Here is a 13,593-nt window from a genome sequence, read left to right on the forward strand (position 1 = left end):
TGGGGAGTGATTTTTAGGGGAATTGTCAGTGAGTTTATAGCGAACCTGAATGAGTTCTTTTTGTTTTAAATCTTTTGTTTTACTATAAGCGTGTTTTAAAATTTCTTGGGGCTACCCCTCCTCAACAAACCTTTTCCTTAAAATACACGATTGCATTTTGAAATCGGCATCGTCCTTACAATTCTTTCGAATTCTCAAATATTGCCCGTATGGCACATTACGAAGCCATTTCGGGTAATGGCAGCTCCGAAAGTCTAAAAAACTGTTGACATCAACAGTCTTAAAAAAAGTTTTGGTTTTTAAAAAGCCACTATCAGTTTTAAAAATCTCTAGATCAAGAAACTGCACGGACGACTCCGCAAAATGAGGGATAAAGGTTAGTCCATACGTTTTATTATTAATGAAATCAACAAATTCCTGGGCTTGTTGGGGTTTACCAGTCCAAAGGATGAATAAATCATCTATATAACGCCTATAGAAAAAAATATAATCATAAAATGGAGAGTCAGGCTGTGCGATGTACTGGGACTCGAATCGCCCCATAAATAGATTTGCATAACTAGGGGCGAAACGAGTCCCCATCGTACAGCCTTTTATCTGTTTGAAAATTTGAGTATTGAAATCAAAACAATTGTGCTCCAAAATAAATTGAATGCCTTCTATTAGAAAATTGCACTGGTCCATATTAAGATATTTATTAGGTTTTAAAAAAATGTACCCAGAGTGCCATCTATGTTAGAAAAAAGTGCCGACACATCTAGGGTGAGGAAAGAGTAACTAGATGGAAGATTTAATGAATCCAGTTCCCTAATAAACTGAGTGGAATCCTTAAGATAGGCCTGGAGATCTATCACTAATGATTGTAAAAATAAATCAATATAATGTGACAAGTGTCCAGTAATCGACCCGATCCACGATATAATCGGGCGACCGGGAGGACTAGTGGTACACTTGTGCACTTTAGGTAAATAATAAAAAGTAGCCAGTTGGTGAGATGTAATCTTTTCTTTCTTGTTCAGAATTTTTTTTTATGATCAGCCCTATCAATGAGATCACAGTAAAGTGAATAGTGCTCAGGGGAGGGATCATGTGTAAGGTATACATAATAATTATTGTCAGATAAAATATTGTCTGCCTCCTTTAGATACGCAGTTTTATCCTATAAAACAATACCACCCCCCTTGTCCACAGGGCGAATAATCAACTCAAGATTAGATTGTAATGACCTGATCGCCCTGCGTTCAAGGGGAGTGAGATTGTCCTCAAAGGAATGTGATTCAACCGAGAATGACCGAAAATCATTAGCCATTAAGGTGTAAAAAGTCTCAAGATACCCTCCACGGTGCTGAGTGGGGTAAAATTGTGAAAGAGGTTTAACCTCTACATGAACTGTAGGCATAGAAACAGAATCATTAGAAAGGAAATGTTGTGACGATATGTCAGGGGTGCACAAAACTTGTGAGGATGTGTCTTTTGGTATCTCAAATGAAAGGGCTTCATCAGGGGAAGAGTCCAAAAGTTTAGAGCCTCCATCCGACTTAGTCTGCCATTACCTGAAATTCGTAATGTGCCATACGGGCAATATTTGAGAATTCGAAAGAATTGTACGGACGATGCCGATTTCAAAATGCAATCGTGTATTTTAAGGAAAAGGTTTGTTGAGTAGGGGTAGCCCCAAGAAATTTCAAAACACGCTTATAGTAAAACAAAAGATTTAAAACAAAAAGAACTCACTCAGGTTCGCTATAAAGTCACTGACAATTCCCCTTAAAATCACTCCCCAAAAAATGACATTAAGCACAATTTTCTCACCACTTTTAACTGTGCATCTAATGCCATTTGAAAAATTTTAACTAAACACTGGCCAATAGTGAGATGTGATCCTATTTTGAAAGACTAAGTGCCTTTACATCCCCGAATCACTTTTAAAAAACCAATGTCTTTACGCAATTTTTTAGCCCCAAGTAAATTAAAAGATACAACTGTTAATAATGAGGTTTTAGATAAATCGGATAAGAAATGCAATAACAAATGTAAAAAAAATGCGTTGTTTATGCTGCAACATTATTCAGGACAGTTGCAGTTCTTTTCAGTCAAATATTACAAAAAAATCATTTTTGATTAAGGAAAACTGCAATTGCGAATCGACATACGTTGTGTATTTACTCGAATGCCTGTGTGGTTTATAGTATGTGCGTATGGTCCCGCATTAATATTCATCGATTCAATATCCGAAGGGGCTTTCATTTGCACAGTGTTTCGCGACATTTTGCACAGTACCACGAAAATAACCCAGAGCTTTTAAAATTAATTGTTATTGACATAATATCAACAAATATGAGAGATCGGTTCCGTAGATTAATTAACAAAGAATCATATTGGATTTATAGGCTAAAATGTCTATATCCTGACGGTTTGAATGAAACCATTGAAAATACGGTATAGGTAATATAATTATACATCTATACAATTTGTATACAGCTATTGGTATATATATATTTGTGCTGCTCTGTGGTTTTTATGTTTTTTATGTTCTTATGTTTTTATGATATGTCTGTTTTTATGTACTTACCTACATGTTGTAATCTTTACTGACTTCCGTCTCGCCCTTTGACATTTGGATTACTTCCGCCCCCTCCTGTGAAGTCCACGGTCTCGTGGCGTGACGTAATATATATCCATACTCTTACCAGTGTTGTGCCTGCCTGACAGTACAGCCATCTAGGTAAGCGCTTCCAATAACTACATTGCGGAAACTTACCATCTTTTCATTGCACTATGGAGTGCTCTTTGTGTGTTTTTGTAATATCCTCTGTTTGGAATGTAATTAAGAAATGGCAGTCATCAGGAACAGTGGAAGTTAAAGCAAGATCTGGAAGACAAAGAAAAATATCAGACAGAACAGCTCACAGGATTTTGAGAAAAACAATTCAAAACCCACATTTGACTGCACAATCCCTCCAGAAAGATCTGGCAGACAGATCTGGCAGACCAAATATGGTCTTCATGGAAGAGTCATCAGAAGAAAACCTCTTCTACGTCCTCACCACAAAAATCAGCTTTTGAACTTTGCTAATGAACATATAGACAAGCCTGATGCATTTTGGAAACAAGTTCTGTGGACCGATGAGGTTAAAATTTTATTTTTTGTCCGGAATGAGCAAAGGTACTTTTGGAGAAGGAGGGGAACAGAATTAAATGAAAAGAACCTCTGTCCAACTGTTAAGCATGGGGGTGGATCAATCATGCTTTGGGGTTGTACTGCAGCCAGTGGCACAGGGAACATCTCACCAGTAGAAGGAAAAATGGATTCAATAAAATTTCAGCAAATTTTGGATGCTAACTTGATGCCATCTGTGAAAAAGCTGAAGTTAAAGAGAGGATGGCTTCTACAAATGGATAATGATCCTAAACACAACTCGAAATCCACAGGGGATAACATCAAGAGGCGTAAACTGAAGGTTTTGCCATGGCCTTCACAATCTCATGACCTCAAAATAATTGAAAATCTATGGATAGACCTTAAAAGAACAGTGCGTTACAGACAGCCCAGAAATCTCAAAGAATTGGAAGACTTCTGTAAGGAAGAATGGGCAAAGATACCTCAAACAAGAATTGAAAGACACTTGGCTGGCTACAAAAAGCGTTTACAAGCTGTGATACTTGCCAAAGGGGGCAGTACAAGATATTAACTCTGCAGGGTGCCCAAACTTTTGCAGATGCCATTTTTTTGTTTTCTGTTATTTTGAAAGTGTAAATGATGGAAATAAAATATAACTTTTGTTGACATATAAGAATGTCTAATCTGTAATTAGAGGCCTTTTGGAGATTGTTCAATCTTTCCTTGGCCTCTTTATGCACATTAATACAAATTTTTACCTGGGGTGCCCAAACTTTTGATCCCCACTGTATATGTATATGGTCTTTACTGCTGCTAGGGCCATGTTTGATATTCTGGTCATATGTAAAATCCAGGGCATAGATGGTTTCATGAATCAAGGGATTCATAGCTTGTACTTTAAAGATGGATAATCCATGTAATCCCTTTGTCTTCTATAAATTGCTGTAAAGTTAATAGCGCTGCCTTTTTTTCTTGAGAATTAATTGAAAAATATCTTGTACCACAGATTAATTTCTTCATAATAATAGCACCTGTCAACAGGTTAATAGAGGCATTGTATATTGCACCCCATGTCCTTAGCATTGTTAGCTACTACCTGTAGTTTCTCATAGGTTGTGTTCTCATTTAAGCCTCAAAAAACATCAGTCAAGCCAATAAATATAGGAATTTTTTTTTCAGATTTTTTTTCTGCTTTAAAGGAGATATCCAGTGGTGAAAAACGTATCCCCTATCCTAAAGATAGGGGATAAGTTTCAGATCACGGGGTGTCCGACCGCTGGGGCCCCCCGTGATCTCCTGTACGGAGCCCCGACAGCCCGCGAGAAGGGGGCGCGTTGACCACCACACGAAGCAGCGGCTGACACGCCCCCTCAATACAACTCTATGGCATAGCCGGAGTGCTGCATTCGGCAATCTCCAACTCTGCCATATAGTTGCATTGAGGGGGTGTGTCGGCCACCGCTTTGTGCGGTGGTCAACACATGCTATCTGGCCAGCGAGCCTTGCCCCCGTACAGAGAGATCGTGGGGAGACCCAAAGGTCGGACCCCCCACGATCTGAAACTTATCCCCTATCCTTAGGATAGGGGATAAGTTTTTCACCACTGGACTATCCCTTTAAGGAGGTTTTCAGGCAGTTTATGTAAATATTTCTGACATAGAAATGTTTTATGGGCAATAGCAAAATGTATAATGTAAAAAATGTTTTCAAATAAGGTTTTTTTGTGTCCCAAAGTACAGTGGGGCAAAAAAGTATTTAGTCAGCCACCAATTGTTCAAGTTCTCCCACTTAAAAAGATGAGAGGCCTGTAATTTTCATCATAGGTATACTTCAACTATGAGAGACATAATGAGAAAAAAAATCCTCAAAGTCCCATTGTCTGATTTTTAAAGAATTTATTTGCAAATTATGGTGGAAAATAAGAATTTGGTCACCTACAAACAAGCAAGATTTCTGGCTCTTACAGACCTGTAGCTTCTTCTTTAAAAGTCTCCTCTGTCCTCCACTTGTTACCTGTATTAATGGCACCTGTTTGAACTTGTTATCAGTATAAAAGACACCTGTCCACAACAGCAAAGTCACATTCCAAACTCCACTATGGCCAAGACCAAAGAGCTGCCAAAGGACACAAGAAAGAAAATTGTAGATCTGCACCAGGCTGGGAAGACTAAATCTGCAATATGCAAGCAGCTTTGTGTGAAAAAATCAACTGTGGGAGCAATTATTAGAAAATGGAAGACACACAAGACCACTGATAATCTCCCTCGATCTGGGGCTTCACGCAAGATGTCACCCTGTGGTGTCAAAATGATCACAAGAACGGTGATCAAAAATCCCAGAACCACACGGGGGGACCTAGTGAATGACCTGCAGAGAGCTGGGACCAAAGTAACAAAGGCTACCATCAGTAACATACTACACCACCAGGGGCTCAAATCATGCACTGCCAGACGTGTCCCCCTGCTTAAGCCAGTACATGTCAGGGCCCGTCTGAAGTTTGCTGGAGAGCATTTGGATGATCAAGAAGAGTATTGTGAGGATGTCATAAGGTCAGATGAAACTAAAGTAGAACTTTTTGGTAAAAACTCAACTCGTCGTGTTTGGAGGAGAATTAATGCTGAGTTGTATCCAAAGAACACCATACCTACTGTGAAGCATGGGAGTGGAAACATCGTGCTTTGGGGCTGTTTTTCTGCTAAGGGACCAAGACGACTGATCCATGTAAAGGAAAGAATGAATGGGGCCATGTATCGTGAGATTTTAAGTGAAAACCTCCTTCCATCAGCAGGGACAATGAAGATGAAACGTGGCTGGGTTTTTCAGCATGACAATGATCCCAAACACACTGCCCAGGCAAAGAAGGAGTGGCTTTGTAAGAAGCATTTCAAGGTCCTTGAGTGGCCTAGCCAGTCTCCAGATCTCAACCCCATAGAAAACCTAGGAGGGAGTTGAAAGTCTGTGTTGCCCAGCGACAGCCCCCAAAACATCACTGCTGTAGAGGAGATCTGCATGGAGGAATGGGCCAAAATACCAGCAACAGTGTGTGAAAACCTTGTGAAGACTTTTGTGAAGACAGAAAACGTTGGCCTGTCATTGCCAATAAAGGGTATATAACATAGTACTGAGATGAACTTTTTTTTATTGACCAAATACTTATTTTCCACCATAATTTGCAAATAAATTCTTTAACCCCTTAAGGACCCATGACGTACCGGTACGTCATGAGTCTGCTCCCGTTCTATAACGCGGGGCCACGGCCTCTAACAACCAGGACCCATGGTGGTGCCGCAAGCTATTAAACCTTTAGACGCGGCGTTCAAAGTTGAACGCTGCATTTAAAGTGAAAGTAAATCATTGACGGTTAGCTCAGGGGGCTGTTCTGGATGCCGCGATTTTGCCACTGACATCCCGAAGAGCTGTGAGACAGTAGGAGGGTCCCTTACCTTGCCTCCTAGTGTTCGATTGCCGAATGACTGCTCAGTGCCTGGGATCCAGGCATGAGCAGTCAAGCGGCAGAATCATTGATCAATGGTTTCCTATGAGAAACCATTGATCAATGTAAAAGATCAGTGTGTGCAGTGTTATAGCCCCCTATGGGAGCTATGACATTGCAAAAAAAAAAAAGTGAATAAAAATCATTTAACCCCTTCCCTAATAAAAGTTTGAATCTCCCCCCTTTTCCCATTTAAAAAAAAAACAAAACAGTGTAAATAAAAATAAATATATGTGGTATCGCCGCATGCGGGAATGTCCGAATTATAAAAATATATAGTTTATTAAACCTCATGGTCAATGGCGTACGCGCCAAAAAATTCCAAAGTCCAAAATAGTGTATTTTTGGTCACTTTTTCTATCATGAAAAAATGAATAAATCAATAAGTCCTATCAATACAAAAATGGTACCGCTAAAAACTTCAGATCACGGCGCAAAAAATGAGCCCTAATACGCGGAAAAATAAAAAAGTTATAGGGGTCAGAAGATGACAGTTTTAAACGTATAAATTTTCCTGCATGTAGTTATGATTTTTTCCAGAAGTACGACAAAATCAAACCTATATAAGTAGGGTATCATTTTAACCCCTTAAGGACGCAGCTCAGTTTCACCTTAAGGACGCAGCCCTTTTTCGCAATTCTGACCACTGTCACTTTAAGCATTAATAACTCTGGGATGCTTTTACCGATTATTCTGATTCTGAGATTGTTTTTTCGTGACATATTCTACTTTATGTTAGTGGTAAATTTTCATTGTTACTTGCATCCTTTCTTGGTGAAAAATCCCAAAATTTCATGAAAATTTAGAAAATGTAGCATTTTTCTAACTTTATGTTGGCATCATAAAATGGACATATTTTAACTTTTTAAAAAAATTTGAGGGCTTCAAAGTATAGCAGCAATTTTAAAAATTTTCATGAAAATTGCAAAATCTGAAGGGACAGATGTTACAGAACTACAACTCCCAGCATGCCTGGGCAGTCTAGGCATGCTGAGGGTTGTAGTTTGGCAACATCTGGAGGGCTACCGTTTGGGCACCACTGTAATAGTGGTCTTCAAACTGTGACCCTCCAGATGTTGCAAAACTACAACTCCCAGCAAGCCAAAGGCTGTCTGGGCATGCTGGGAGTTGCAGTTTGGCAGCCACTAGAAGGGCAGCAGTAAAGATCGCTTTACTGCCACCTTCCTCCCCCCCCCCACCGTCGCTTCCCTACCTGCGCCGCTGATCTCCGCTGTTTCCACCGATGATCGGCGGTCCCCACGGCATCTTCTTTCCAGGTACCAGCCGCCATCTTCTCCCCCCGTTCTGCCCAACATCCAGGGGTGGGCAGAATGGGGGGTTTCCATGGCAACCCCCTGTCGTGCACTGCCATTGGTCAGAACTCATTTCTGAGTAATGGCAGGGGATAGGAGGAGATCGCAGCGCTGCAACCTCGCTCCTATCCCTCAGGATGATCGGGGCTGTCACTGACAGCTCCGATCATCCCTATTTTCCAGGTGATCGGGTCACCAGAAACCCGATCAGCCCGGAGTAGGAGAAAATCGCATGTCTGAATTGACATGCGATTTTATCCAATCGCCGACATGGGGGGGTGGGGTCTCAGGATCCTCCTTGGCAATGTGCCGGGATGCCTGCTGAATGATTTCAGCAGGTATCCCGGTCCGGTCCCCAACCGGCTAGCGTTGGGGACCGGAACTCCCACCGGCGTATCCATATGCCCTACATCCTTAACCCCTTAAGGACCGGGGGTTTTTCCGTTTTTGCATTTTCGTTTTTTGCTCCTTGCCTTTAAAAAATCATAACTCTTTCAATTTTGCACCTAAAAATCCATATGATGGCTTATTTTTTGCACCACCAATTCTACTTTGTAATGACGTCAGTCATTGTGCCCAAAAATCTACGGTGAAACGGGAAAAAAAATCATTGTGAGACAAAATTGAAAAAAAAAAACGCCATTTTGTAACTTTTGGGGGCTTCCGTTTCTACGTAGTACATTTTTCGGTAAAAATGACACCTTACCTTTATTCTGTAGGTCCATATGATTAAAATGATACCCTACTTATACAGGTTTGAATTTGTCGCACTTCTGGAAAAAATCATAACTTCATGCAGAAAAATTTATACGTTTAAAATTGTCATCTTCTGACCCCTATAACTTTTTTATTTTTCCGTGTATGGGGCGGTATGAGGGCTCATTTTTTGCGCCGTGATCTGAAGTTTTTAACGGTATCATTTTTGCATTGATAGGACTTATTGATCGCTTTTTATTCATTTTTTCATGATATAGAAAGTGACCAAAAATGCACTATTTTGGACTTTGGAATTTTTTTGCGCGCACGCCATTGACCGTGCGGTTTAATTAACGATATATTTTTATAATTCGGACATTTCCGCACGCGGCGATACCATTTATGTTTATTTTTATTTTTATTTACACTGTGTTTTTTCTTTTATGGGAAAAGGGGGGTGATTCAAACTTTTAATAGGGAAGGGGTTAAATGATGTTTATTCACTTTTTTTTTGCACTTTTTTTTTGCAGTGTTATAGGTCCCATAGGGACCTATAACACTGCACACACTGATCTTTTACATTGATCACTGGTTTCTCATAAGAAACCAGTGATCGATGATTCTGCCGCATGACTGCTCATGCCTGGATCTCAGGCACTGAGCAGTCATTCGGCGATCGGACAGCGAGGAGGCAGGTAGGGGCCCTCCCGCTGTCCTGTCAGCTGTTCGGGATGCCGCGATTTCACCGCGGCTATCCCGAACAGCCCACTGAGCTAGCCGGCATGCTTTCGGTTTCACTTTAGACGCGGCGTTCAACTTTGAACGCCGCGTCTAAAGGGTTAATAGCGCGCGGCACAGCGATCAATGCCGCGCGCTATTAGCCACGGGTCCCGGCCGTTGTTAGAGGCCGGGCCCGAACCGCTATGACGCGGGGCCACGCCGTGGCCCCGCGTTATAGATCGGGAGTGGACACATGACGTTCCAGTACGTCATGTGTCCTTAAGGGGTTAAGGACTCGGGATGCAGGGCGTATGGACGTACGCCCTATGTCCTGAACAGGTTAATCGCATGGACCTTTTCATTTTCATTTTTACCGAAAAATTTACTGTGTAGAAACGGAAGCCCCCAAAAGTTACAAAATAATATTTTTTCAATTTTGTCTCACAATGATTTTTTTTCTGTTTCGCTGTAGATTTTTGGGTAAAATGACTGACATCCTTACAAAGTAGAATTGGTGGCGCAAAAAATAAGCCATCATATGGATTTTTAGGTGAAAAATTGAAAGAGTTATGATTTTTAAAAGGTAAGGAGAAAAAAACAAAAATGCAAAAACAGAAAAACCCCGGGACCTTAAAGGGGTACTCCGCTGCCCTGCTTCTGGAGCTCCGTTCCCCAGCATCTGGAAGTTTATTGTTCCGAACGCTGTGTGTGGGCTTCCGTGTTCAGGCCCGCCCCCTCAACAAAAGTCTATGGGAACGGGGCAGACGTCATGAGGGGGCGGGCGTGACGTCATGAGAGGCGGCCCTGAATACGGAAGCCCTCACACAGTGTTTGGAACAATAAACTTCCAGACGCTGGGGAGCAGGGCAGCGGAGTACCCCTTTAAGGGGTTAAAAATCAGACAATGTGATTTTGTGGATTTTTTTTTTTCATTATGTCTCTCATAGTTGAGGTATACCTATGATGAAAATTACAGGCCTCTCTCACCTTTTTAAGTGGGAGAACTTGAACAACTGGTGGCTGACTAAATACTTTTTTGCCCATAAAGCCATATTTTGGCATGTAAATGGACAAAAAAGGCAGCGACACTTAGGAATTACAGCCATAAAATGAATATCTGTGCGCACGAGAGCTATTACCCCATTGGATTTATTAGAATCGAATGCCAGTCATACAGACCCTTATGTGGGTTTATATTATATTTATAGGACATATTACCAACCAAAATACATTACAAAAACATCATGTGCATGTAGCTTAATTTTTAACCCTTTTCCCGACCCTGAATTTCAAATTGTCACTCAGATGCTTAAAATTGTCCTATTCAGACCTTGAACTTACAAGGCTATACAAGGCTGTATGAGGGCTCGTTTTTTGCACCGTGATGTTGTCATATGGATGTATGGTAAACTAATTTCCATTTATTTTTTTTTATTTATTTTTTTTAAATACCAGATCTTAAAACCATGAGTGAACGTGTGAAGAACCGATATTATGTAACAAAGAAGCTTTTCATGGCAGATCTACAGAGAATCTTCACAAACTGCAGGGAGTACAATCCACCAGAGAGTGAATATTTTAAATGTGCAAACATCCTGGAGAAATTCTTCTATACTAAAATTAAAGAAGCGGGGCTGATTGAGAAATGAATAGTGACTACGATTTTATATTAAAATGTCCCACCAGGCATACTCTTCTGCCCGATCCGACATCAACCATGGAAAAAGGCAGTTGCAATAGTGTGTTGCTCAGTAGATGTCATGCACGGTTTCCTTTTCTAATTAATCCTTAACCCCTTAAGGACATAGGACATAAATGTATATCCTGGTGCGCTGGTATTTAATGCACCAGGACGTTCATTTACATCCTGTACATGACGCGAGCACCAAACTGGTGCTCGCATAAATGAATAGCAGGCTATCAGCAGCCAGCGACCCGCCGGTAATGGCGGACATCAGCAATGCCGCACTTTAAATGGCTGATCTGATCGCCCACGGCATGGCCCGGGATGAGATCATCCAAGTTGGCGGATGGAGGCAGGTGAGAGGACCTCCGTCCGCCATCTTGGCTGATCTGACCCCGGGGCTGTGCCATCATCTTCTTCTCAGGTCTGACATCAAGCAGAACAGAGAAGCAGATCGCTGCTAATACTGATCAGTGCTATGCCTATGCATAGCACTGTTCAGTATATGCAATCTAATGATTACTTTAAAAAGTTCCCTATGGGGACATAAAAAGTGTAAAAAAAAAAAAAAGTTAACTTTTTTTTTTAAAGCCCCTCCCCCAATAAAAATGTAAATTGCCCCTTTTCCCACTTTACCCCCAAAAAGCGTAAAAAAGAAATGAAGAAACATATTTTGTATTGCCTCATGCACAAATATCCGAACTATCAATATATAATAATGATACCGTACGTTGAATGTCGTGAACATAAAAACTAAAAAAAAGTCCTAAATTGCTGTGTTTTGGTCACATCACATTCCAAAAAATATATATAAAATGCGATCAAATACTCAGATCTATGCAAAAGTGGTACAAAAAAAAATAATAAACCTAAAGATTACGACTCAAAAAATTAGCCCTCATACAGACCCGTATACGGAAAAATGAGAAACTTATAGGTGGTTAAAATAGGGCAAATTTAAGTTTTTTTTAAAAGCAGTACAATAATAGGAAAAGGATATAATCATATCATTTTATTTGTATTTACCCACAGAATAATAAAACATGTCATTTTTACCATAAAGTGTACAGACCAAAGACAAAACCTTCCAAAATTTGCTAAATTTCAGTTTTCTTTTCAATTTCCTTATGCAAATAATCATTTTTGGGTTTGTTGTACATTTTATGGTAGAGTGATGTCCTTACAAAGTACAATTGGGAATGAAAAAAACAAGCCCTAACATTGGTCTGCAGATGGAAATATAAAAGAGTTATGATTTTTAGAAGGCGAGGAGGAAAAAACGAAAACGCAATAATAAAATTGGCTGTCCTTAAAGGGGTGCTCCGGTGAAAACCTTTTTTCTTTTAAATCAACTGGTGGCAGAAAGTTAAAAATATTTGTAAATGACTTCTATTAAAAAATCTTAATCCTTCCTGTACTTATTAGCTGCTGAATACTACAGAGGAAATTCTTTTCTTTTTGGAATGCTCTTTGATGACATCACGAGCACAGTTCTCTCTGCTGACGTTATTATAATAATAATGCTCTATTTATTGTTGTCCTTAGTGGGATTTGAACCCAAGTCCCCAGCACTGCAAGGCAGCAGTGCCAACCACTGAGCCACCATGCTGCCCTTAGCATACACCTGCTATGCATGGTTGCTAAAATGGACAGAGATGTCAGCAGAGAGCACTGTGCTTGTGATGTCATCAGTGTTCCAAAAAGAAAGGAATTTCCTCTGTAGCATTCAGCAGCTAATAAGTACTGGAAGGATTAAGATTTTTTTAATAGAAGTAATTTACAAATATGTTTAACTTTCTGCCACCAGTTGATTTAAAAGAAAAAAGGTTTTCACCGGAGTACCCCTTTAAGGCCAAAATGGGCTTTGTCCTTAAGGGGTTAAAGGATACTTGTTGGATGTTGTTCGGTGTCTTGGCAACTGCCCTGCCCCTTTGCATCTGCACCTTTTCATGCCTGATGTCAGATTGGTCAGGAGAATATGCCCAGCGGGACACTTAACGTGCCTGATATTATTGGCTTGCCTACTGTTGTGCGCATCACTCTTATGAAATTTGCACTTAAGTTAAATTCTTTTAACTCTAATAATATTATTGGCTTTTAGCGAGCATTTTTATGTTGTTTATGATTTTGTAAAGATTTTTATTAGAAAAGGTGCTTTATAACCCTTAGGGCTTTTAGAGTATATAATGTTGATATGAGACGTTTTGTATATTTAGAATTGTTTTGTATAATGAGATTTATCATGTAAACCACTACTATAACAGGAAGGCTGACTGTAGATTATAGATTTGCTTATGCCGGCCATAAGTTTAAAAAAATAATCTGGTATAACTACAGCAAAGAAAAAAAAGGTGTAAAGTGGATCTCCACATTAAAAGACAATATTAGGCAATTGTATTTTTAGCAACTATCTTCTATGAATATTTAAATTTTTAATATTGCTACCAGAATTGCTTCCTTTTCAAGTGGCAATTATTGGATAATTATTAAGAACAGAATTTGCTCTCTTCAGGATACAAGCAGTGTTTACAGCGGCCATTATTTTATCAGTGCAATGCCTGTCTAT

At 40.0% G+C, this 13,593-nt stretch overlaps 1 protein-coding gene across 3 annotated transcripts in view; it reads left to right on the forward strand.

Moving 5' to 3' along the window:
* KAT2B (lysine acetyltransferase 2B) overlaps positions 1 to 12,392 on the forward strand; it is a 128,599-nt gene extending 116,207 nt beyond the window's left edge. For 2 of the 3 annotated variants that reach the window (XM_056519960.1, XM_056519962.1), the window contains exon 18: positions 10,799 to 12,392. In XM_056519960.1, coding sequence (XP_056375935.1) covers positions 10,799 to 10,992 — 194 coding nt within the window. In that variant the 3' untranslated portion in view covers positions 10,993 to 12,392. The remainder of the gene's footprint in view (positions 1 to 10,798) is intronic. The other variant, XM_056519961.1, reaches the window with a different exon arrangement.
* Positions 12,393 to 13,593: the final 1,201 nt, after the last annotated feature.

The sequence above is a fragment of the Hyla sarda genome, chromosome 5, assembly GCF_029499605.1.
Source record: "Hyla sarda isolate aHylSar1 chromosome 5, aHylSar1.hap1, whole genome shotgun sequence".
Classification (NCBI taxonomy): domain Eukaryota; kingdom Metazoa; phylum Chordata; class Amphibia; order Anura; family Hylidae; genus Hyla; species Hyla sarda.